Source organism: Pan paniscus, chromosome 3 (assembly GCF_029289425.2).
Source record: "Pan paniscus chromosome 3, NHGRI_mPanPan1-v2.0_pri, whole genome shotgun sequence".
Lineage (NCBI taxonomy): Eukaryota > Metazoa > Chordata > Mammalia > Primates > Hominidae > Pan > Pan paniscus.
This window is the reverse complement of record NC_073252.2, coordinates 111,222,837-111,249,158: the sequence shown is the minus strand read 5'-3', so window position 1 is coordinate 111,249,158 and position 26,322 is coordinate 111,222,837. Positions and strand designations below refer to the sequence as shown.

General features: G+C 36.8%; 1 protein-coding gene across 50 annotated transcripts in view; it reads right to left on the bottom strand.

Annotated features, from left to right (window-relative positions):
• Nucleotides 1-26,322, bottom strand: part of ANK2 (ankyrin 2) — a 685,755-nt gene that overhangs the window by 222,110 nt on the left and 437,323 nt on the right. For 28 of the 50 annotated variants that reach the window (XM_055111732.2, XM_055111741.2, XM_063603574.1 and 25 more), the window contains one exon: nucleotides 9,653-9,697. The exons of 19 other annotated variants lie outside the window; for them this stretch is intronic. In XM_055111732.2, coding sequence (XP_054967707.2) covers nucleotides 9,653-9,697 — 45 coding nt within the window. Of the gene's footprint in view, nucleotides 1-9,652; nucleotides 9,698-14,733; nucleotides 15,106-26,322 lie in introns of those variants that run through there. 3 more of the 50 variants (XM_055111733.2, XM_055111729.2, XM_055111766.2) reach the window with 3 other exon arrangements.

The following is a 26,322-nucleotide window of genomic DNA, read 5'->3' as shown; positions in this document are numbered from 1 at the left end:
AATATGTGTTGATAACGAGTCAGAAGCATAGCACTGTGCTAGATGTTGTGCATGGCTCAAGTGGGGTCCAAATTCATCTGTTTACATGTCTATATCCCCAGCTGGCCTGGCCCTCCAAGGTAGAAATAGTCCATGACTTATTCATTTTTATTTCCACTGTCCAGCACAGTACCTGACACAGAATAGATGGAGAAGTATTTCTGGAAATTGAACAATATAAGGGAATATGTTCAACAGGGTGAAATTGGCCAATAGGAATGTCAAGCAGCATTGGTCGATATGAATTAAACTAGTGAAAATTTGGGGGATCAAGTAAATTTTTTGCAGACTTACTAAATTTTAACACTTGGTTTCAAACCTTGATTAGCAAAATTTATATCTGCTCTTATTAATTCACCTGAAACTCATTGCCTAAGATTAAATTTGTTTTTCAAAGTTTGCTTTACCTGCTGGATGTGGTGACTCATGCCTGTACTCCTAGCACTTTGAGAGGCTGAAGTAAGAGGATCACTTGAGCTCGAGGAGTTTGAGACTAGCCTTGACAACATAGTGAGACCCTGTCTCTATTTATTAATTTTTTTAAGTTTCCTTTATAATTACATCAAATATCCACAATAAAATCAAACAATGCTGAACTCTTTCTAAGGGTTAATGAGTAAAGTGTGTCTGTATCATTACTATCATACAGCTGAAGTCATGGATGACTAATGAATTTAGTAATACACTTGACTAGACAGGCTCTGCAGCTCGACATTCCCTAACTTTAATTAGGTTAACAGATAAATGACAATTATGACATTACTAAATAAATTAAATACAGAAAGAAACTAGATTCTTGCTGATATTAGCTACATAGGAACACTAGTACTCTTTTTTTAGAAATAAACTATAGGCCAGGTGCAGTGGCTCACGTGTGAAATTCCAGCACTTTAGGAGGCCGAGGCAGGCAGATCACCTGAGGTCAGGAGTTTGAGACCAGCCTGGCCAACATAGTGAAACCCCATCTCTACTACAAAAATACATATATATATATATAAATTAGCCGGGCATGGTGGTGGGTGCCTATAATCCCAGCTACTCAGTAGGCTGAAGCAAGAGATCACTTGAACCCGGGAGGCAAAGTTTACAGTGAGCCGAGATCGTGCCACTGCACTTCAGCCTGGGTGACAGAGTGAGACTCCATCTCAACAAAAGGAAAAAAATAATAAAGAAATAAGAAACTATAATTTTACTCTTCTCTATGAGGAAAAAGAGTTTATGTGAAGCAATATATAAGCTTTAATTATTGTATAAATTATCCATGAAAGGGGAATTACTGACTACTCAATATTTTTTAATGTGAAACATGCAGTAATATATTTCAGTATCCCCTGTAATTACAGTAAGATTAATTAACCTTCTAAATAAAAGAGATCATTGGTATGTCAAAATTATTCTGGCCAAGATACGAAGGAGAAAGGTTGTTTTCTTTATAATTACTATGTATATAAAATGTATCTCTCTTCAGTCATAGGGAGTCTATATATTTCATTTTACATATACATTTTTACACAAATATCTACCTGTAATATAATATAAACTAGTGTGTGTGTGTGTGTGTGTGTGTGTGTGTGTGTGGAAGGAAAGAGAAAGAGAGAGAGAGGAAGTCATATATCCCATTTCCAGAACAAAATTTCAATTTACTTGAAGGTGGAAACCATGCCTTATAATTCTTAGAATACCCAAAACCTAATTCAGTGCCTAAAATATATCAGCCAATAATGATGATTACTATGATAACAGAACCTTGGGGAGGATATTACCTTACCTTTTTTTATGTAAAGCTGACAACAGTTAATATAAATACAAATTACGCTAGCTTTAATTACTCAAAAAATAAACTTCAAAAATCACTTAAAGAAGAGTTAGATTATTTTGGGATATATGAAAAGATAACAGAACTTCTTTTGGCAAAGCAGTAAACTGTACCCAGAAAGATCTTGTTCATTAACCAAATTTAACTTAGTTGAAATGCCAAATTAACACCATAGATACCTCATCTCTAACCCTGACTAAGAACAGGGTAGCAGGCTACCATTGTCTCAGTAATTAAAGGGCAAGACTGTGAAACTACGAGATGTTAAGAATTTCAAATAAAAGGTGTTTAGGTTGTGCCATTTCTCATTGGCAACCTTCAAAATGGGAGCCCAGCATATAATGTGCAGCGTGGTGAGAACCTAGGTCTACCTTAAAACCCTGTGGCATTCCTACAAGATAGAGTTGTCTTCAGCTGGAGATGCTCCACTTTGATTTGGTTTATTTTTTTTTTCACATATGATAATCATAGGATATATTAGTAATTGAGTTTCCTCCACTGATAATATCTTTTTCATAGATATAACTATTAACTTTGTACTAATAATGTAGTCATGACAAAGATTTGGTCTGACCAAAAGCCATCTCTTCTGATTATGGTTTCAAGTAAGAGAATTAATCATATGTGTTTTGATTGGGTTTATACTGATTTTCACTATGTCTTAAGATAAACACTTGCTAAAAGGTGCATTGAGCAAGCAAGGCAATTCTTCATTTTTACATGATTCATATGTATTTATTCAGTTTCAGTGATTCCTCACTGAAATGTTTAAATTTTTTCCTACACAACATGGACTGACATAACATCAAATTAGGATGCTACATGCCATCTAAACTTGCTTTTTCTTTTAAGTCGTCTGTCTACTCAAGAGACTCTACAATATACAATTTGCTTTTGTGTATACCCTCTGGCTATTCAACTAGACTGTCAGCTCCTTGAGGGAATGAATAAGACCTTGCACCTTACATATTTTGTTCTCACACCTTTTACCACAATATTAATAGCTAACTTTACTATATTTCAAGCACATTTATAATCTTATTTAATCTTCTTAAGCTTCCCAAATGAGAAAACTGAGGTCTCATAAGGTTAAATCATTCATCTGTATATTTTGGGGTAAGAAGTGGCAGACCTGAAATTGATAACTGCTAAGTCTTACCACAGAGACCACCATTCATTACTACTTCCCCAAGTTCCCCCAAAGGTGCTAAATACCTTTCCACTGTTGACCGACATATAGGAGTGGCTGCTGCTTCCTGCCTGGGATGAAGCTACTGCAGTCACATTCCTGGCTCAACGCTCATGTTCTGATCTCCCTTGATGCTCAATTCCCTTTTTTGGTTAGGGGCAGGGCCCAAAGTTTGAACCATGTGGCATTGCCACCTATGGAATACCAAGATATCTTTTCTTTAATGTTGCTAACCCAAGAGCTGTGACTTTTAAGGGTATGGTTATATTATTTCAAGATTGTGTCAATATTATACTCAGTAAGTGAATCTAGAGCAATATCTCTATCAAAATTATCATGATTAACATGCAAAGAAAAAAATTTTTTTAAGCTTCACAGCAATGGTAGGCTTCAAAGACAACATTTGTCCCTCTGTTTCTGTAACAGCATGTAGACTGTTACTAGCTCATATTGACATATCTCCCTGAGTGGGATTTAAACCTGGACCCCTTCCAAGATAGATGAAACCTCTCTCAGCTGTTCTTAATTAATCACCATACTTGCTGTTTAAATTTGATTACACCTTTAAGAAATTATAACACTAAATCTTTTCACAGTAAAAACTAACTAGTAGAAATGTAACCCATAATAAGTTTTCTCTCCCAAATTGATTGAAGAGCTATTAAAGCATGGATTATTAAAAAAAAAACCTTTAGGTTATAAAACCTTAAGAAACATAGAAATACTTATTTCAAAAAGTATTTGTATAAAACTACAAAATGTCTATGTCCTTTCATGCCTTTTTTGCTCTTACAATCTCCCTTCTCTTAAAAAGGGTATATATGTAAAATATAGCCTTCCCTAGCCTTTATGTAATGGAAGTAGACAAATCTGTTTGTGTCACACACACACATACATTTTTATATATGATGATTTCATGTTCTACTGTGAAAATGTGCACGCAGACATATACATTTTATATATATAATATATATAATAGGACATTTGAAAATGACTATAAAAGAAAACAAAATTATGGTCAGCAACCATAATCCCATTAATCAAACTTAACACTGCATATTTTGATGTGTTTTCTTCAAGAATTTTTCTACATTAAGGCTGGGTGTTGTGGCTCATGCCTGTAATCCCAGCACTTTGGGAGGCCAAGGAAGGCAGATCATTTGAGCTCAGGAGTTCTAGGGCAACATGGTGAAACCCTATCTCTACTAAATATACAGAAAATTATCCAGATGTGGTGGCATGCACCTGTTGTAGTCCCAGCTACTTGGGAGGCTGAGGCAAGAGAATCACTTGAGCCCGGGAGGCGGAGGTTGCAGTGAGTCGTGATCACGTCACTGCACTCCATCCTGGGCTATGGGAGTGAAACTCTGTCGCAAAAAAAAAAAAGAATTTTTCTACATATACTCTATACGTTTGTGTAGGTAATGCTTTCATGATGTTGAAATAATAATATTCTGTTTTACTTTTAAAAATAAACATTACAAAATTAGTATAGCCTATACCACTCAAAAGTTCAAAAAGGTATTTTATATATCATATAATAGTCTATGGATAGATTATCATTGTTTTTAGCATTTCCCAAACATTTGTACAAAACTGGTGCCTTTAATATTCATTATTTTAAGCAACACTGCCATAAAAACTCTTGTATGTACATCTTTGTCCCTGTCTTGATTGTGTCCATTGTTTAAATTCCTAAAAGTGAATTAACAGTGTCAAAGAATGTAGATTTTTGGCACACACTGTAGACATTGAAAGTTGGTAACTGAAAAGACATTACAAATGTTTGCCGAACAGATCACCTCAACCCAATCATAAACTCAAATTGCTTTGCTTAGTTGATAAGTAGATCATTGTGGTTTTCATTTGCCTTTTTCATTTTTGAAGAGTTTGAAAACTTAGTCATATATTTATTGTCTACCACATTTGTTCTTTGATTTGTCTATTCACATTTTTTGTCCTTTTAGAGTTTCAAAAGTATTTTTTAATATTATATAGAAGGATAACATTTTGTCATTGTTTTTGAAAATTTTCTCAAGCTTGTTATAGAAATCAAAAAGTATGAAGTTCCACTTTTAGATTCTTATTCCATTGCTTTTATGCTTTTCAACCCTGAAGTCAATGAAATATTTCTCATTTTCTTATAGATTTATTAATTAAAAATTGTTTCTTTTTTCTTCCATTTAATTTTTTTAATTTCCTAAAACGTATTTTAGTGTGGGTCATAAGTAACAATCTTATTTGAAATTTTCCAAGTCAGTAATTTTTTCCAATTGTGGAAAATCTTAGAACCCACTTTAAATTTCTCCAATGTCTCCTTTTTTAGGTATCTCTTTCTTTAAAGAGCCAGCATTATAAAATGGGCTTAGAACTGCCTTTCTAATCCTGGTTCTATCACTTGCCATGAGCTGTGTGACCTTGAGGAAATTCCTGAACTCAAAAAAGCCTCAATTTCCTAGTATATAAAATGTATAGAATATGTGGATTGGATTATGTCATATATATAAGTCCCTGAGAACAATGTATTGGAATAGTAGGCATCCAGTAAAGGCATATTTTAGTACTCGGTTCACAAAGCTAATGTCAGTAGTAAATGAAATGGTATGCAGTATGCCATTACAGAATCTAGCAGATAATAGGGGCTCAATAAATGATAGCTATTATTGATGATAATTAATATGGAATTTGCTATACACATTCATACATTTCTTTTATGTGTTTACTGTCTTTACTTTTTATTTCCTTCTTGTTTTCCACCTCTAAGTTATCTTGTGATCCTGGGTAGAATAGATCTGGTCCCAATGCCAGATGAAGTGGTTAAGACCAAGATGGGCCAGGAAGCAGCCCAGTCCATTAGTTGACAGTGTCCATGGGTAGGTTTTGGCATGTAGCTGTAACCGCATGGGTTACATTTAAAATAAGAATGGCAGTTGGCATGTCCATCTAGATCACTGCTTAATTCTTTAAAGAATTGATTGGTGGGTACGACAAATCAATACCAAAGGAAAGACTGATTCTTCAATCTATGTATATATTATAAAACAAGAATAAAGAACATGTAGACTTACAGAATTGATTATTCACTTTCTTGAAAGAAACTTACTGAATAATTAATTTTACAGATTTATATATAATTTTAAAATATAGAGAGTATCTAATATTTGATACACTTCACATTAGTCGATATGTTAAGAACTTTTAGTGAGGCCAGAAGAATTTTGTTAATCATCTCTCATGTGCTACGTGACATTTTAAGCAGGAGTATGGGATTCAGCCAAGATATTGTACTAGACCTCAATTCCAAGGAAGGATCAGATCATTCAGAACAATCTTGCTGTTCAAGCTGACTGCTCAACAATGGAATGAAATTTTGACTTTTCCAAAATTTGGGGACACATTTTCATAACATCGTCTTATAGTACCTTAGTCCTTGGATTTCCAGTGGAAATTGACAAGGTTAAACAATGAATAAAAGGACTCTATATAGGTACACAGTAATTATTAGTTTTTGGAAGTGAAACTTAAATTTATTCTAAGTGTTATGGTTTAAAACTTTATGGTGATACAGCACAGACATTTTCTTACTTTTAAGGTGATGCATATGAAATGCAGAAGGGCCCATTTACTGGCAGAGTATCCTCCATTCCCACATGTCCCATGTGGTCTCAGCTACTTTAATTGCCTCTAAATAGAATTTTGGCAATACATTGAATTAACCTGGATAAGAAGAAGCTTAATAAAATGTGAAGGGTTTCTTCTACTTTTATGCTCTTATGTGCTGATGTTACATATTCAGCCCTGACTCTTCAGTAAAGTCAGCCTCTTGCAACACAAAGCAGTGGTTATCATACTTAAGTGCACTTAAGGGTTACTTAGAGACTATGCTTAATCTTGTTAAATAAATATTCTTGGCTCTCACCTCTGAGATTTTAACTCAGGAGGTCTGGAGTAAAGCTCAGCCATCTACATCATTTAAAAACACACCAGGCGATTCTTCTGATGTGGTAGTTCACAGAGTACACTTTGGGAGGCGCTGACATAAAGGATTAACTAGACTTTTCATACTGTGTATTTATTACACAGTCCCAAATACACTTTATCCTATGTCATCATTAATCATCTAGTCTGTCAAAATGTATGCTGTAAGAATGCATAAAAAGCTGAATATCATAAGCCATTTTTTAAAAGAAATGATTATGTATTATAGATGGTATAGACAAATCTGTGAAATATATACCTTACTAATATAAAATTGTTAAATGTCTTTTATTCCTGAAAAATACTCTTTTTCTTTTGTAACTCTGGGGAAATGTTCACATGTAACAACCAGTGGTTTTCAAAAAGGAAAGATTTTCACAAATTTTTCTATGTACTTCTGTTTTACTAGGTATCTTAGAAGATGCTTTCTAATATCCTTCAGAAAGCCAATAATCTAGAAAGGTATGACACAAAAGTAGCAAATATAAAGGTACTTCAGCTCTAGTTCTAATATATTATTTGTGACTTGTGAGAGATCCAATTTAAGTACACACTGAGTTTATTTAATAGAGTTGCTGTACTAGAATATGGAAATTCCTACAGTATCAAACAGAATCTATGATTTACTTCAAAGCCCCCTTTTGGAACTCATTGATGACTGAGGAAGGTAAAGAGTACAGAAAAAAAAAAAGACTGAAATTTAAATAAACTGTATGTCAGCAACACTTAAACTCATCAAAAACACAGTTTCAATTTATAATCTCTACTATTACACAGCTGGCTTTCACATAGCTTTAAGAAACAATTCATTAGCTCAAAGCCACCATTGAAATGATTATACTTCTGTCAATCATTGTAATATTTTTACTATTTTTTTTTGAGACAGCATCTTGCCCTGTCACCTAGGCTGGAGTGCAGTCGTACAATCAAGGCTCACTGTACCCTCAATTTCCTGGCCTGAAGAGTTCCTCCCAGCTCAGCCTCCCAAATAGCTGGGTCCACAGGTGCACACCACCAAACTTAAAAAAAAATTATAGAGACAGAGTCTCCCTGTGTTGCCCAGGTTGATCTCAAACTCCTGGGCACAAGTGATCCTCCTGCTTCAGCCTCTCAAATTGCTGGAATTACACGTATACTTCTTATAAGCAAGTATTAAAGAAAGGCACAAAAAAGTTTTACTATAGTCACATAAGCCCACACAAATATGATATGAAGGTCAGCTTTGAAAAATCAAACACGTAAAATTTTGACAATCAAATGTGATATAATATGCCTAAGATTTCACAGAGAAACCCTTAAATAAAAATAAAGAATTCAGGAAACAAGTCAATCTATCTTGTGGCATAATAAGTTTTGATTAAAGGGGCATAAAATCCAAAACAGCAACTAAAAGTGAGTAAGAGGCACAGCAGATGTCTGTGTGGGAAGGAAGCAAAATACAGCTGAAAAGAGGACTCTCTCCCCAGAGTATTCCCAGCTCCATCATCACACAGGCGACCTTGAAAAAGCCACTATAGGGACAGTGGAACTAATCTTATTAAATATAGCAGAAGAGATATTATTCAAAAGTTATTACATAGTTCAAGTAAATACAAATACTTGGTTTGGATATACCTCATTATAAAAAAAAAGAATAGATAATGCTTAACATTACAATGTAATCTTTCTTTCCTTCTTTTTTTTTTTTTTTTTTTTGAGACAGAGACTTGCTCTGTCACCCAGGCTGGAGAGCAGTGGTGTAATCTTGGCTCACTGCAATCTCCACCTCCTAGGCTCAAGTGATCCTCCCACCTCAGCTCCCCAGTAGCTGGAATTACAGACGTGTGCCAGCACACCTAGTAATTTTTTTTTTTTTAGAGATGGGGTTTCACTATGTTTCCCAGGGGGTCTTGAACTCCTGGGCTTAAGTGATCCTCCCACCTCAGCCTCCCAAAGTGCTGGGATTACAGGTGTGAGCCATGATGCCCAGCCTACCTTCACCAAATTTCTGTAAAATGTAACCATTGCATTTTATGTACAACTTGATATAGAGAATAACAATTCAAGAAAATATCTACTACTTTCTATAGTAAATATGTTTTATACATATATTTTATACCAATGCTGTGGTTTCCATATTTGACTCTGCAAACCTCAAGTTGAAATGTGATCCCCAATATTGGAGGCAGAGCCTAATAAAAGGTGTTTAGATCATGAGGGTGGACCCTCATGAATGGCTTAGTGCCATCCTGGTGATAAGGAGTGAGTTTTTGCCGTATTAGTTCCTATGAGAGTTCCCCTGATGGCTGATCATTAACAAGAGCCTGGCACCTCCCCCTGGTTTCTGTACACACCAGCTCTCCTACCCTTTCCTCCGTGAGTGGAAGCTTCCTGAAGCCCTCACCAAAAGCAGATGCTGGTGCAATGCTTCTTGTACAGCTTGCAGAACTGTGATCCAAATAAACCTCTTTTCTTTATAAATTACCCAGCTTCAGGTATTCTTTTGTAGCTACACAAATGAACTACGACAACCAGTAATGTGTGCAATTGCAGTAACGGTACATTCCTTTTTTGAGCAGAAGGTTATAATTAAAACTTCTTAGTTACCAACGTCTTTACTGTTTTTAGAAGTGTTTTTGTGCTTCCATCACCTTTTCAATGTTGGCGGCCTCTGGTTTCATCTGGGGGCATGTCACCTGTAGTGGGAAAATTCCCATAAATAGATTTGCTACTTTGGGTGATTTCCTAGTCATTAATTCATTCATTTTTTCCACAAATATTTACTAAGTACCTATTAGCTGGTAGGAACTTCAAAGAAAATAGAGCTTATGATATGCAGACTACAACCTAATTGATTCTCCTAAAACAGCCTTTGGTCAATGGCCTTTCACTAGTATATAGTTCAAATTCTAAATCTTGACTTATGAATCTCTTGATAATCTTAGCCTATGTGCCTCATCTAAATTTTGGGGGTTCCACAAATGTCCAGTAGAAATGGTATTATAGCCATTGCTTTCCAGTCTTTCTAATGAGTCCAATACTGAGTGTGTGAACTTCCCATAATGCTTCAGGACTTAACTTTTCTGCCACCCTCTGAGGCTGAGTTGTCATCCTGAAGTACTCTATAATCCCCTGTGCTTTCTCAGGACATGGGAACACAATATTCAAAGTCCTGGTTTGGCCATCCCTGGATTACACTCCTTCAAGCCAAGTTTGCATGTCCTACTCATCTTGGTAGGCCCGTGCCTGGCTGAATACATGCTTACTGAAGGCACAAGTGTACTTTCTTCCCAACAGGAACCCAGATTGTATTTTGCTCCCAAGATCTGCTTCAGGCTCCACCTTCTCCACTGGCAGGATGGATATTAAAAATATTGAACAACTAGTTCAGCTCAGGCACCAACCACTCCCAATGGACACCGGCCACAGCACTAGAGGGGGGTGGTCCTGGAAGCCCCTTGAGAGTCCAAGCATTATTCTTTTGTTTGCTTCTTTAGAGGATGGGAGTAGGCTGGGAAATCCTGAGGATGGGGTCCTGCTAGCCTCAGAAGGGGCAGCTTGGTAGGTTCATAGTAACAGCTGCTTAATTAGCCTGTGTGAAAGCAATTCAAACTGTAAACAAGTGGTACAGCTGATCTGCACCATATCAGCTAAGTATTAGCTCTGTCCACGAGGTGTTCCCAGAGCACCGAGGCCTGCACTGATCCCCTCCTTCTTGGGCATCCTATAATGGCTCATTTCATCACTCGTGCAGCCACTGAATTCTCTACTACCTTTTATAGTTAATTGATTACATGTGGGTAAGCCCTGTTTCTAAAACTGGATTGTAAGTTCCTAGAGAATGAAAGTCATGTCTTCTCTTCTTTCAATCTTTCTTTTTTCTTTTTTCTTTTTTTTTTTTTTTTGAGGCAGGGTCTCACTCTCACGCAAGCTGGAGTGCAGTGGTACGATCAAAGTTCACTGCAGCCTCCACCTTCCCAGGCTCAGGTGATCCTCCCACCTTAGCCTCCTGAGTAGCTGGGACCACGGGCCTGTGCCACCACACCCAGCTAATTTTTGTATTTTTTTGTAGAAACAGGGTCTTGCCATGATGCCCAGACTTATTCTGAACTCCTGGGCTCCAGTGATCTGCCTGCCTCGGCCTCCGAAAGTGATGGGATTACAGATGCGAGCCACCATGCCAGGCCTTTATCTTTAAATAAATCATCTAAAAGTTACATAACCATATCTGCATCATTTTGTATTTTTTGAAATGCTTTACCAGAGTAATTTCCATTACACTTTTGGCTCTTGTTAGGGTTAATATCAAAACTAACCATATGAACAAAATTTCCTTATCTTTTATAAAACTTTTACGGAAGACAATACTATACCATTTAAACTAATTTATATTCTTTTAGAGGTCAAAACTGAAGGAAAGTTTAACTCAACTCTTTTGACATACTGATATGCTTCATAGATGAGGAATCATCTCACTCATTCTCTCACACATACGCCTTTATTTATTTTATAATCTCCCAAAAATCTTTCAATAAAAACAAAAATACATCCTCAATCTGATTACAATCTCACCTCCATTGTTAACATCCTAATCCAATCCTCCATCCTTGTTCACTTCAGGGCTGCAAACCTTGAAACCAGTTAAACTGGTCTCCCTTCTTTTTCTCTTGCTGCATTCACAACTCATCCTTCACCAAGGAAAGGGAGGGGGAAATGGAGGGAGGAAGAGATGGGGAGAAAGGGAGAGAGATTTTTCTCAAAGCGTAAATGAAGTTCTACCATTTCCTGGTCTAGAGCTCTCCAGAGGCTTCCCACTGTGCTTCTAATGAAATCTCAAGTCCTTTTCCAAGACTCAATTATGTTCAGAAAGAAATCAAACTTTTGCCAAGGTAGGCCCATGCTTGCCTCTCATACCTCGTTGCCATCCGTCCTCTTCTTTGATCACTACATTTCAGTCATGCTAACCATCCTTCCGTCCCTTGAACGTTCCCAGTACATTTCCCTCTCAGTTAGGCACCATGCTTCCTCATCCCCCCATATAAATGCTGAAAGTCTATCTCCCGCTATCACAGGAACTCTGTCTTGTCATCGTTAAATCGCCGGCATCCAAAACTATACCTAGCTCAGTGAACATTTGCTGATTGACTTATTACCTTTTGAGTCAGCTAGCAGAAAAGTATTGTTTTCATAATAAGACCAGAATTCATGCTCATGGTCTAAAGTAATAAGAACATTTATAGAATAATGAAAAAGCTCATATGAAAAACCTGAAAATCTCTACTACAATTGGGAAAAATTGTTAAAAACAAATGAAGCAATAAAATAAAAATCTCTGAGAGTAAACTGGTAAAAAAAAGAAGGATGTGATAACCTGAAAATCAGCTAGGGTAGGTAACCTAAAAAATGTCTATATTAAAGCATCGCATCTATGGTTTTGCTCTTGGGACAAAGCAAATTAATTTGTTATGCTAAGGAAACCACAATAGAAATACATGATCTCAATGCAAGAAAAATACAGAGTATACTTAGACCAATATGCAAATTTATAAATGATATCATCACAAAAATACAAGCCAAAAGAAGACCATAAAATAAAGATACATTTTTTATGCTGTTCTAAATAGCACTTTATCAAAACATGGTCAAGAATCCTTCTCTCTGGAGCCTACTTGGACCCTAACAAGGCCTTGCTGACTCGTGTCAGAGCTACCCTAGGATCCAGGGCAAAGTCTGTAAGGCATCTCCAAGAGCTGCTTCTTTCACAAGTGAACTTGGAAAACACCCACCAGTCATCTGCATACATGAACATGGAAAAATAATGAGATGATGCAGTTTTCCCCTCTGTGATTAAAAATTTAGAAGCATTACCAGGACTAAATAAAAATTTAAAAACAGCTGAGTTTTGTTCTTCGCTCTGTCCTGTCCTGCATGCTTCCTCTTTTTTGGAGCTGCCAAGCCAATTGTGATAAGAGCAGATCTTTGGTCCTTTAAGGATTTACGTAAAAGGCAAGCTCATTTCAGAGGAAAACCCTGACATATGTTTGTGAGTCTTACATTCTCATTTGGAAGACATAAAGTCCAACTTAAACTATCTAGAACCACATATTTTGCTTAAGTCATGCTTGGTATTAAGTTAAACATTAACTTTTTCTTTTTCTCCATGGCCAAAGTGGAAAAATTCTGGGCAGAATATCATTTCTGAAGGTAGAAAACAGGTCCACTTCCACCTCTACCACACCTTTCCAATGTCACACCAATCATGATATGCTCCAGTCTATAAAACCTTTAGCAGAAGATTTTATTAAGTGACTAACAGGCTATATTAATTAATTCAGAGAAATGAGATTGTATATTTTTTAAAATACACTCATTTTTGTGGTCCTGAACTAGTAGTAATGATACTTTTTGTCCCCTCAGTTCAGAAAGCTGCATTAGAAGTGACTGCTCTGAGAAGTCCGGAGCGGCTCTCCTGGGTGGATGTGGGTAGTGGAAACCATTATCCAGGAGAAACGTTACTGCTCTTGGTTACAAACCTCGCCTGTGCGGTTGTTAACGGTGGGTGAGCTCCCTTCCCCGGGACGGCCTCCCTCCCCACCTTTCTTTTCTTCGTTTTTGACTACGGTGACTTCCATGCTGGAACTACTGTCCTCTTTTTCACCACAGGGCTTTCTGTTCACTGCCAACTGCAAATATTTGCCCTTCATGTTGTTTTTGTTGATAAATTATTAGTTTTAGTTTTAGTTTCACTATGGTCTGACAGAGTTTCAGTGCTAAGAAATGATGACATTGTTTCAGGTCAGAGTAAAAGCCAAAGAGAGCAGAGCACCACCTCCTATGCTTCAGACCCTGTTCTCACTCCTGGAAATATCAGGCAAGTACATAACAAGTACAAACGCCTCTGCCTCTCTTACTCAGAAATCCTACATATCTTAGTTTCATAGTTGCAGCCAAACCATGCAACCAGCTATTTATTTTCATGCAAATAAATAACTTGCAATAAGGTGGTCAAATTCCTGGATCTGACAGATAAAAGATAAACTTTACTCTCCAGCAAATATGAAAATCCAAAGATTTCAGAGATTCCTGGCCAAAAAAAAAATCACAATAAGCCTTTGTACCCATTTTAAGGAACACATCATGCCTATGAATTATTAAAATCTGAAAGTCAACTTATTTAATTGCTTAACATTTAAGTCTTTTTACAAACTATTACTATCATAACAAGAAAAGCATTTAAGGACCTCTTCACTGAAGTTAGTCAAATATCAGAGGGAAATACCGTTTTAGGCTGGAGCTGGGATACTAAGGGAGCATATGCTTAAAAAATGCTCTGTGACTTAGTGAGAAACGAACTATACATGAATAAATAGGCGAAAGAATTTGACAGACTGAACGTAAGTGAATCTCTGCAATATTGCTGAAAGTCACTCTATAATAATACGTATGTCCACCTTTGGACAAAATTCCAAATTAAAGAGACAGTGTCATTGCTCATTCCCAAATGTCAGCTCAGAGTTAAAGACAACCGAGAAAAAACAAACATGTGGCATTGCATAACATGAAGAGGAAGCAAAAGCATGCCACTTGATCAGAGGTAGTCAGGTGGTTTGATCACATTGGCTTTATTCTGTCAACTTCCTTCCAGGAAGTTTAGAGGTTTGACCAATGAGGTCTACTGTTGATTCTTATGCCACCATCCTCCCTTCCTCCTCCTTTGTGGCCTAAAACTTACCCACACTCCAGGTTCTTTGACGTCCTCACTGTTACAGCCATAGTAGTCTGGGGTTTTATCCAGTTCCTGCATGTTTCCTTGTGCTCTTATGCTCTTATCCGCATGGCAAGAAGAGCAGAGGGCTGCATTCCCCATCTCAGCTCTACAGTTCCTGCTGTCAGTGGGCCCGTCCTTGCCCTCTGCACTCTGTCCAGGGCTCCCAGGGGTACACTAATGTGGGCAATTCATCAAGATGATCCTTGGCTCCTCTGCTCAGTTCCCTTCCACGCCCCTCACCAGTTCTCCCCATCTGCTAGCTGGCTTGCTGGTGTCAGAGAGAACTCAAAACCCCCGGCAACTGCAGGCTGCATTCAGTGACCATTTCCAGTGCAGGCGCTGCCAGTCTATTTTTACACCTACCAGGCCAGCTATGCATGTCAATGGAGTGAGGGGGGTGAGGCAGACAGAGAGCAGGGGAGGGGGCGGTGTTGTTTTGTTTTTCACCATGCAAGCAGCCTGCCTCACACATGGACTTAAGTTCCTGCTGGGTAAAATGTCTCTACATATGAGAATTTTTGCATTACTCAATGAATGCCTTTGAATCTTTTTATTTCCCTCTTCTCTGTCTCTTATTCACACAATACTAAATATTTTAATGAATCTGCTTTATCAGCAAAACAGATAAAAATTATTTTTGTAATTGCTTCCACCAAGTGGAAACTACTTGGTTTATGTATACTCTTTCTCATTATTGTTACAGAAAACAATTAGCCATCCTTTTACCGTTCTTTTAACATGTAATATTCACTGGAAACACATCCATCAAATGGCTCACCTGACACTGGTATAGAAGTTTTGGTTTTTATAATTGTGTAGTTTGTCATTATTCATGATTGTGCCACATGAGAGCAAACATGTTGATTCATTTATAATTCGTTTTAATTTTTAGTATTTTGAAAATGTTTTCCCCAGCTTTACAAACAATAATCAAGATGGCTTTCAACACCATCCAATCTTTGAAATCATATTACAGATTTTTGAAAGAAATTGTTTCCCACTGAGATGAGCATAGCAAATATACATTAGATACGCTGTATGAAGCTAATTATGATCAAATCAAAGCTTTGTGAGGGACTAATATGGATTAAGCTTTATTCCTCCATTAGGGTTTCCTCTAAAACTATATATATATATATATATATTTAAAACTATATATTTATATATAAATTTTTATATATTATATAGTTTAAGTAGTATATAGTTTAAAAACCATATAAAATATATTAATATAAATATTATTATATATAATTATTTGAATATTAGTCCTATCCTTCCTCATTTGTTATTTGCATGTACATACAGCTTATTTTGCAAATCATTTTAAACTACTCAATGCAGGGTCCAGACTTAGATTTTATATTATCCATCCACATGCTATAAATTAAATATTAAATGTCTAAAAAAAGTATTGAATTGGAAGCAATTATTTGGGGAAAACAGGATGTGGAAGATATTTAGAAACTAACCATATTACATTTGATAGACTAGAATTTTCCTTTCCAATATGTCATTTTTTTTAAAGCTAAAAACCATTTGCCATTTTTTTTTTAAATTAAAAATAACATTCCTGAAATACCTTTCTCAGATTTGAGTTCACAAATCCCTAAACACTCAAATCTGAGAGGGACATTTTTGTATTGTTGCTTTCCACAGGGCCCCACGCTGCTTTTTTGTCAGTCTGGTTTTGAATAACTCTTCATTCCAGCATTTATGAGCCTCAAGTATCTTGCTTATTATAAAGTTCCTATCCTTACAATCCAGTTTCTGAGAGGCATGGCCAGTATTCAGTGAAATTACTTTAACTTCCCAGCTATAGGTGAAGGCATCTCTTAAAATCATGTTTTACAAATTACTGACTGAACCAAAAATATTATGACAACAATGGAAGGGGGCTCATTTCTCCATTCATGTTAAAAGGAACATAATCTAAACCTTTTAAATGTTAAAGTTTTAAGTGAAAGCATTCACAAAGATGATGCTTCAAAATCAGTGACAAGATTAGACCATTGGCTGGGATACATCAAGCAAAGCCTTTCATGTTTCCTGAATAATTTTATATAGACTAACGATTCATCATAATATGGTAGTTTCTCATCAAATTTTCCACATATTTGAACCATGTACTGTAGGATTTAAGTAGGCTATGATGTTTAATGGTGTACTTATAAATTCTTTTACTAAGATGTGGTTTTAACTTTTTTGTCTCCTTCTATAAGGTTCTTAGAACTTGGAGAAGGTCTGTGGTCCACAAAGTCTTATAATACGTGCTTCTTCTTGAACATATATGAACTATTTTATTCAGAATATAAACCCAAAACAAAGAATGCCAACCAAGATTTTTCCAGCTATTGAAAGAGATGCACTCCCCCACGCACAATTTTGGAATTAGTGTACTATTTTAAAAACATTCAATAGAATCTTCAAAATAGAATTATGTCCACTTAAAACACTGGTTGTAAATCCTAAAAATTATCTCTAGCCTCCTCACTTCATTCTGGAGCTGAGGTCTGAAACTCTGTACTTACACATGGAAAAGGAATATTTAACCACAGCAGATTCAGGAGATGCCCCTAGGTGCTAGATGAATAATTCTGCTGTGCTTTAACAGCTCGAATTGTTTCCTGGCATCTTTCTGTCTCATTAATACAATACCCATTCCACCGCCATGCCTTTAATTTTACTTCTTCCGCCAAGCATGTCTTCCCCCTCCTTCACCAGTCCATGTTCACTGTCTCCTTCAAAGCTCATCTTAAAGCTTTCCTTTCTCTTGCAAGTCTTCATTACACCTGTGATATTAGTCCCTTATTTTGTGTTAATATCTTTTTGAATAAGGTTGTGACTACTATCAGCTCTCGCTCTTTACAAGATATGCCTGTTTTCTCTGACCAATGTCCTCCCATACCTAAATATGCACACTAGTATTACATGTTTGTGAGGTAAATGAATAAAAGACAACCACAGATAGGGACGCAATTCATAATATCAGTATTTAACTGGACTACACTGACCTAAACGTCTTTTTTTTTTTTTTTTTGCAGATTAACAGGAACAGATTTAATAATTTTAAACATATTTAAGTGTGACAAATATTTAATTTCTTTTCCAGATTTTCAATAAACCTCCCTTTTGGCCTTTGAAAAAAAGGTTAACACCATTTGGGGTAAATTTTCCTAGAAAAGAAATTACAGTGCTTTGTTAAGAAGGAAAAAACCACTGAGAGTATGAACCAACCAAGTAACATGCTGACAACTGTTGGAATACACTTTCCCTAAATAACTAGTTATTTGTTTTCTTCTACCCCCCTCTTTCTTTTTCTTCATCTCGGGGAAATCATCTCATGCTTTCTCCAATACAGAAACTTTCTGCTTGATGAATATAATATCCATACTCCTATGATTAGCACTGTCCCAAATATGCCATGTAGTGATCCCTGAACCCCGCTGCTAAAGCTTAGTGTCCAAACAGGGACGGGCCAATGAAAGACAAATGCAAACACCTGGTGCTACCGTGATGGCTGAAATTTCGTATTTTCTGGCTGAACAGATTTAAATTACCAACCTGGAACCTGGAAAACATCATAGCTGTGAAAACAGCATTTCCTATGAGCAGCTGCCTACATGTGATCACTTCAAACTTTGCCGATGATCAGATACTTTCTAATAAAAAATAAAAGTGTAAGGGGTCTGTAGAAGAGGACCTTACTTCAGAAGTTAAAACGTTTCTAGTTCTATCTTCCAGTGGTTAACTAAGGGTGGCTGCCAGACAGGTTTGGCACAGAAGCTTGGGTGATGTGACAACCTATATACGTAACATTTTGTCAAACTGAAGGAAAGCTTAGCAAATACAATGCAGCACCATCCTTTAATAATCTGCCAGTAGACAGTCGGGATCTCTGTGGACATCTGACAAGGAATATGCTTTCTGCCAGGGCAGAACAATGTCACCACTGTTTTTCAAAAATGCTTCAAAGTCATTAGGGCAAATTACTCAGAAAGCAAATATTTGCATGTTTGACCACACTTAGAGCAGGGTACTTGAATTTGATACATGACTTAGAAAGTGAAATTCAAAGCCTCCATGACGTGACATATTTGCAATATCTTCTTAAATTCCCAGGCCCTTTTACTGTTATTATTTCATTTGTATTGCTGTGTTTCAAATCCATCATAAGAGAAAAGCGATTAAGGACTGAGAACAAAGGCTAGCCTCTCAGCTTTAATCTTCTGAAAGTTGCTGCTGAAGTCCCTATGACAGCAAATCTAAAAATCATTCACTGCAGTTTTAAATTTCACCTTTTAAATAAGAAATCATGATTACAGAACCATCAGGAAACTAACACCTTGGAGAAGAAATAACTGTCTCAGTTCTATAATTTAACCTAAAGGGATAGATCACAACTCCTGAAGTGAAGTTTTGAGAAGACCTCTTAGTTAGGATTTACTAATCCCAGGTTTTGATCCCACTATGAATTTCTCTGTGTGGACTGTTGTAACCTTTATCAAATCTGAGCTTCTATTTTCCTGTTTTTTAAAAAAGAAAATTAGATTCGATGGTTGTTGGATCCCTTCCAGCTCTGAAGTTTTTCACTTCTATGACACAGAATATGTAACATTTGAACACACACCTAACACAAGGCCATAGTTGAAGGTGATCACCTATTTAGTCCATTTGCATGGGGAAAAAAAGGATAGGAATCACATGGTTTCTCATTCTCTGGGCTGGCTTTGCTCAGTAGTGTTTCCCTGACAGACTCACAGGGAGGATGAAAACACCACTGTGGCATATGACAGACTCTTTGTTAATATCCAGGAACTCTTTTTCAAGGCGAGGACCATTTCACTCTTATTCCACCTTTGCTGAGTATTAGCCTCACTTACACCCTGCTGCATCTTTTACATGTCACAATTGTAAACTAACTGTCGCCTGGAAACATTCTTACTCTCCCAAACTGGCTTTGCAGGACAGCTTTATAGGACTTTGTAAGACAAGTCTTTGCAAATCAACTGTGTAAGCTAGTTTTATTTTCCTTCAAATGTTTCGATTAATTTATGCTTTTTTTTTTTAAACGGAGTTTCACTCTTGTCGCCCAGGCTGGAGTGCAATGGCGCAACCTTGGCTCATTGCAACCTCCGCCTCCTGGGTTCAAGTGATTCTCCTGCCTCAGCCTCCCAAGTAGCAAGGACTGCAGGCGTGCACCACCACGCCTGGCTAATTTTGTGTTTTTAGTAGAGACAGGGTTTCACCATGTTGGTTAGGCTGGTCTTGAACTCCTGACCTCAAGTGATACACCTGCCTCGGCCTCCCAAAGTGCTAGGTTTACAAGTGTGAGCCACTGGGCCCGGCCGATTAATTTATTCTTAAAGGGCTAGTGCTATCATATTAAAAAGACTGAAAAAAAAATTGCCATGAGTCTTTAAAGTGGCAAATCAGAATGTTTCACTCAGAGTCATTGAATTAAATTTTTTTCTCTCCTCCAAGATCCAAGGATTATTCAAGAACATCACACAAATTTAAAAAGGTCATGTAGAGTTTCTCTTAATCTAAACTATCATGTGCAAAAAAAACTATCCTAATGTGATATTTAGTCAATACTTTATATTTTTCAGATCATCATTAATATGTAAGATCTATGTTACCTTTGCTGAATTTAGAAATCTGCTTCGATTACTGTCTGCCCTTCTCCTCGTTTTTGATCATGGCAGCTATAATTCAAGACTGATTGTTTCACTCAAATGCATTTATCTAATTAAATTAATCTTTGGTTATCCCTATTGCATGCAGAATTCTCGATGCCCACATAGTCACATGAATCCAAGGACAAGTTCTCCTGTCTTTGGGAATTACTGACCTGTGGAAAGAAAATTGGAACATTCTGTGCAATAAGCAAGGCAGCATGCTATTTTCTTCCGTGTTTGGGTACATTCAATACAATTTATTTGACTAAAAGTTAAACACATCATGATTTTTACAAATTGGCCCTGTTTATAACTGATCAATCAGGGAAACTGTTGCATAACTTATGGATCTACACTAAATTCCCTATATGGACTTGTGGCATAATTTTTCTAATTGAGGTCAATATAAATGACTTTTACTGTTTATGCTTTACACAGATTAATCAAAATGAATATTGCCAAGCTATTCATGTGCCCACAAACATCAATTAACCAATTTAATTTTACATTCCTTCCAGCTATTATTTTCATTCCACACTGCTGCCTCTTGACTTCTGGTACATAAAGGACAACATTCTTTAATAAACAGTGCTAACAGCTTGCATAGCTTTCCGAAGGCTACTCCACACAATGCCCAACACAAAGTGGGCACTCAATAAATGTCGCTGACTGACATTAAAGAGACTATGAGGACAGAAGTGTAGGGTGGCCAAAGCAAGCCTAAAGGGCCGTTTGACTAATTCTATGTTCTATCACATCGGACTGGATTTTGAAATGCAATGTGAATAAAACAATTTAGTCACTGTGCACTCCTACTTATTTTGAAGACAAATATGTGTGTACAGAATCCCCCCAAACTGATGAACTACTAAAGCAGGGGCTTCCCCACAGCTTTTTTGAAGAGAGGGTCAAGTGATTAAAATAAAAAAGCAAGATGGGGGCTTCATTACAATCTGGCTGTAATAGCTATTTTTTGAAGTCTAAGCCAGAGTATAATTTATAAACACTTGTAGTAAGTTTCCATCTGGCAACCAGCTGATCGAGATAATCTGAAAAGTACTCAGTTAAGGTGATTTTAAAATAAATGATGCATAGCCTGAGAATAGATCAGTTAATGGGCAAAGTTTGGTGCCCACAGGAACAACAATCTTAGAAGAGGTGTGACTGTTCATGGTAGGCTGGAGAGAAAGCTGCCTGGCTAGGTTCTATATGTTGCACGCCATGGTTGTCCAGACCTATCTATCAAAGAGGACTCACATGCCATGGTAGTTAGACACACTGCTTGAGCATCTAGACAAGAAAAATGGGAGTATTGTACTAATGATCATTTATAATCAACCTCCCCAAATAATGTCTTACTATTAAGCAAATTCAAAGTTCACGAAGATCCAGTGAACTATTCATGACTAAGGGTAGAAAATAAATATTCATTTATCCTTTCCTACTACTTATTTCTATTAGCATTTGGCCAGTGTTTTCCTTTGAAAGTTCACAGGCATTAAGCTACATATATTTATATGTTCAGTTTGTATACTCACCCTAGAGGTTCTAGAGAAATAACAACCCTTCATAAACTTTTTTGGGCTTCAACACATGGATTTAAATGTTTTGATACATTTGTCATTACCAAAAGATTTCTTCAACTGTAACACAGAGCTCAGTTCTGTGTAATCCTATACTCAAATATTTTAATCTATTGATTTCAAAATATTTTAAAATCCTACTTTCCCTATAAAATACACACATATGACATTTGAAATTAAGCAAGAGACATAGACATCGAAAATACACTTCCAGGCAGCAGCCAGGCATTCATCAGTCAATAACAAACCTAAGTTCAAACTAAATATCTGATGCTGGTTCAACTAGAGCATATATGAGTATTTATTTTAGAATTACCAATTAAACCTGATTTATTATGAGGATAACTGATTTTCTTGTACTGTGTTGAAACACAGAATCAACTAGGCTCTTCCAGTTGTGTTGCACCGACATCAGAGAGTTACTATAAAATATGGTATTATGATTACTTTAAACAGCATGATGAGTGTGCATTTAGTCAAGAACAGTTGCACTACAATTATGGAATGATACATAGACTAAATTCATTTTATTTCAAAGACGGAAAACTTAGAGCTCCAAAAAGAACTTGAATTTCATTGTCCAACTTCATTCACTTGGGTTTTATTTCAGGATCTCTTTAGAGTAAATGTATCTATACACTTCAAGGTATAAAGAATTATTTATGATCCTTCATATATTATTCATACTGAAATAAATATCCTGAATATATATCATTTGTTCTCTCTGGAAAATGGGAGAATTATTTTCAAGTTTTCAATCTTGCCCTACTTTTGTTTGGAAAACAAAATCACTTTATAAGCAATCAAAAATTCTGGAAATACAGTCATAAATATATTAGAAAGTCAATGCTGTTATTTCATTCTTCGAAAATTATGTTAATGTGGTCTTATGTCCTCTAAGCTCCATTGCTATTAGCTACATGCTGCTAGAAATAAATTCTAGATGGACACTATCAGCTGTCATTTTGAACTTTGGTGCTGTCATCTGTATAATGATAAGCTATAGTAAATACACTCATGCTGATGTTTATATGTGTTTAATCTTTACAGTCAGAAGTTTATAAATCACACTTAGGTCCACATAAAATTAATCTTCTCTACCAGAAGATAAGAAAGGAAGGAAGAAGAAAGAAGGAAAGAGGAAGAAGAAAGGAATATAAATATGATTTAAAATGCAGATATATCTATAAAAATTAAGGGTTTTCTTAAGAGCAATTATTAAATAATATTTTTCAGAAAAAATGTTTTCCTTTTCTACCAGTTCCTTAGTATTTAAACATGCTCAGTGCTTTCCTAAGCCAACGCCCTACTCAAACCTGCTCCTGGCCCAGTCTTCTCTGGCTCAGTGACCAGCAGCCCTATACACCTTGCTGCCCAAGCTGACAATCTTGAAGTGTTTGACATTACCTTTCCCATACAACCAGTCCTGCAGAGTCTACTTTTTTCCATCCCTTTGCCACTATTTTAGGTCAGTGATTTATTTCCTGACTGAATTACTGTAACTGTCTCCTAAAGAGTTTACTGGTTCTAGCTTTGCTCTGTTTCAATCCATTTGTCATGCGCCTTAGCCAAGGAGATCTTTCCAAAGCTCAGACCTATTCAAGGAACTCCCTATAATCTTCAAGATAAAAGCGAAAATCTAGGTCGGGCGCAGTGGCTCACACATGTAATCCCAGCACTTTGGGGGGCCGAGGTGGGTGGATCACCTGAGGTCAGGAGTTTGAGACCAGCCTGGCCAGCCTGTAATCTCAGCACTTTGAGAGGCCAAGGCGGGTGGATCACTTGTGGTCAGGAGTTTGAGACCAGCTTGGCCAGCATGGTGAAACCTCTGCTCTACTAAAAATACAAAAATTAGCTAGGCCTGGTGGCACGCACCTGTAATTCCAGCTACTCAAGAGGCTGAGGCAGGAGAATCCACTTGAACCCGGGAGGCGGAGGTTGCAGTAAGCCGAGATTGTACTGCTGCACTCCAGCCTGGGTGACAGAATGAAACTCTGCCTCAGAAAAAAAAAAAAAAAAAAGCCAAAATCCTTAATAATGTGGTATGGACTCCTATCTGAGCTGATCTTTCTTTCCCCAGTTTTTGCTTTTTGTTTATTTGTTTGTTTTGAGACAGGGTCTGGCTCTGCCACCCAAGCTGGAGTGCAGTGGCGCTCATTGCAACCTCCACCTCCCCCGGCTCAAGCGATTCTACCACCTCAGCCTCCCAAGTAGCTGGGATTACAAGCATGCACCACCACACCTGGCTAATTTTTGTATTTTTGGTAGAGACAGGGTTTCGCCTCGTTGCCCAGGATGGTCTCAAACTCCTGGACTCAAGCATTCCTCCCAAGTGCTGGGATTACAGGTGCGAACCACCATTCCTAGCGTATTCCAGTTTTCATAATCTCATCTTTGCATTCTCTCCCTTGAAATTTCCTCTGGACTTTTATTAATAACTATTCCCCTGGATCACCTCCCTCCCTCTCAGCATCTGCAAGACTCCTCTTGGAAGCCCTGCCTGGCCAACAAGATTAGGAGCCTGCTGTGGACATAGAGCCATCAGGATGATTGTTACCCTGTATTTTAATTGTCTTTTTATGAACAGACACTATATTTTATTTGTCTGTTTGTCCCTAGTACTCCTGATAGTGCCCCTATATAGCAGGCACTCATAATTGATTACTGACTAAATGAGCAATAAAAAAAACTTCTTTCACATACTTAAAATATGAGTGGTTTATGCAAACATTTATTTCATTCTTCTCACAAATATTCATTCAGCACTATACGCAGGCCCAAACACAACATTTAAATAAAAAGAGACAAATGCATATTATTACTGATGTACTCACAGAAATGCTTTAATGAATCTCCGAGAATAGCAATCTGCAGTCATTTATCCAATTACCATTAAAAATGATTTTGTTTTGGTCACATTACTATTCTGTCAGTTCTTGTATAATTATATTTTCAGATGTTTGATTTTGGTCCAGGCACCAAATCTGTTGGTGGCCATCTGAACATGAGGAGGAATGAAAAGAACAAAAATGCCAATGGCCACAAAAGCATCAGAAGCCATGGACCACAAGATAGTTCATGAGGTAAGAGTAAGACTGTTGATCACATCATGGATATTTCAGGATATCCATCAATGTCACTATAAACATATGGAGAGTAATCATTGCTAATGTCAGGGAAATATAATTATTGTTCTCTAGAGGTCCAGAAGGATTACTCTTATCATAAATGTCTACACACACACACACACACACACACACACACACACAGACACACACAGCTCTATGGTTTGACCATCATTTGCCTCTACGGTATTACATGTAGTGAAAAGCTCTTTTCATTCCACTCTTTCCACCTGTAGAGCTTCTCTGCATTCTTTCATTATTGGTTCCCCTTTTCCAGTGATGGATCCATCACTAGATCCCTGACTGACCGTGATATCTAATCCTCCTCACAGCTGTCACCTCTGTGTGGCCATCACTTTACTGACATTACCTTTAATCTATGACACTCACTTGCTGCTCCTCTCTCCACAGTTTTTCTTTATTTTTCATAGGTATCTTTACTTCTAACATGTCTTACCTTCAAAGCAAATGCTAACCTTTTAGAGACAACAGCCACCAATAATATGGCATCTTGTAAATGCAAAAACGCCCCACAGTTATCAGCCTACAATAAATACTCACAGAAAGATGTGCATTTTCTACTTGTGTTCATGACCAACAACCCATTCAAATACCCAGGTGGAGCTCTCCATTCTTTGCCACTGTGAAACATCAGTAATTCAGATATATGCTAACTGTAGTAATTGTGCATCCTGAAGAAATGGACACCATAAAACTTTGGTCATGCCACTTCTAATGTCTAAAATTAGAATTTCCAATTTTTAAGTTTCTATGGTCATAAAATTGATCTGACTTCATATTTTGATAACTCAAACTACATGGCAAAGTTCTAATTTGATTTTGTCAAGTTTTACTAAATACAAAGGTCATATAATATTTAGTAGACCAAGAAGTATGTCATGACAGTTTAATTTTGTCCTAAATTCTTCCTAAAAAAAGAATTATCAATAAAAGAGACTATGGCTTTCATTAACCACTGACATTTTAAAACGTCAATTTTACTGAAATATGCCCTTTCTATTTTAATAACATTCGATTTTAGCTGACCTGGAGATCAAGTGTTAAAAAAACATCTCTGATAAGGTAGAAGGTAGTTTTTTTCTCCTTGCTCTGGAACAAGGAGAACATAGTTCAGTTTATTATTATTCCATACTAAGATAAGGGGGG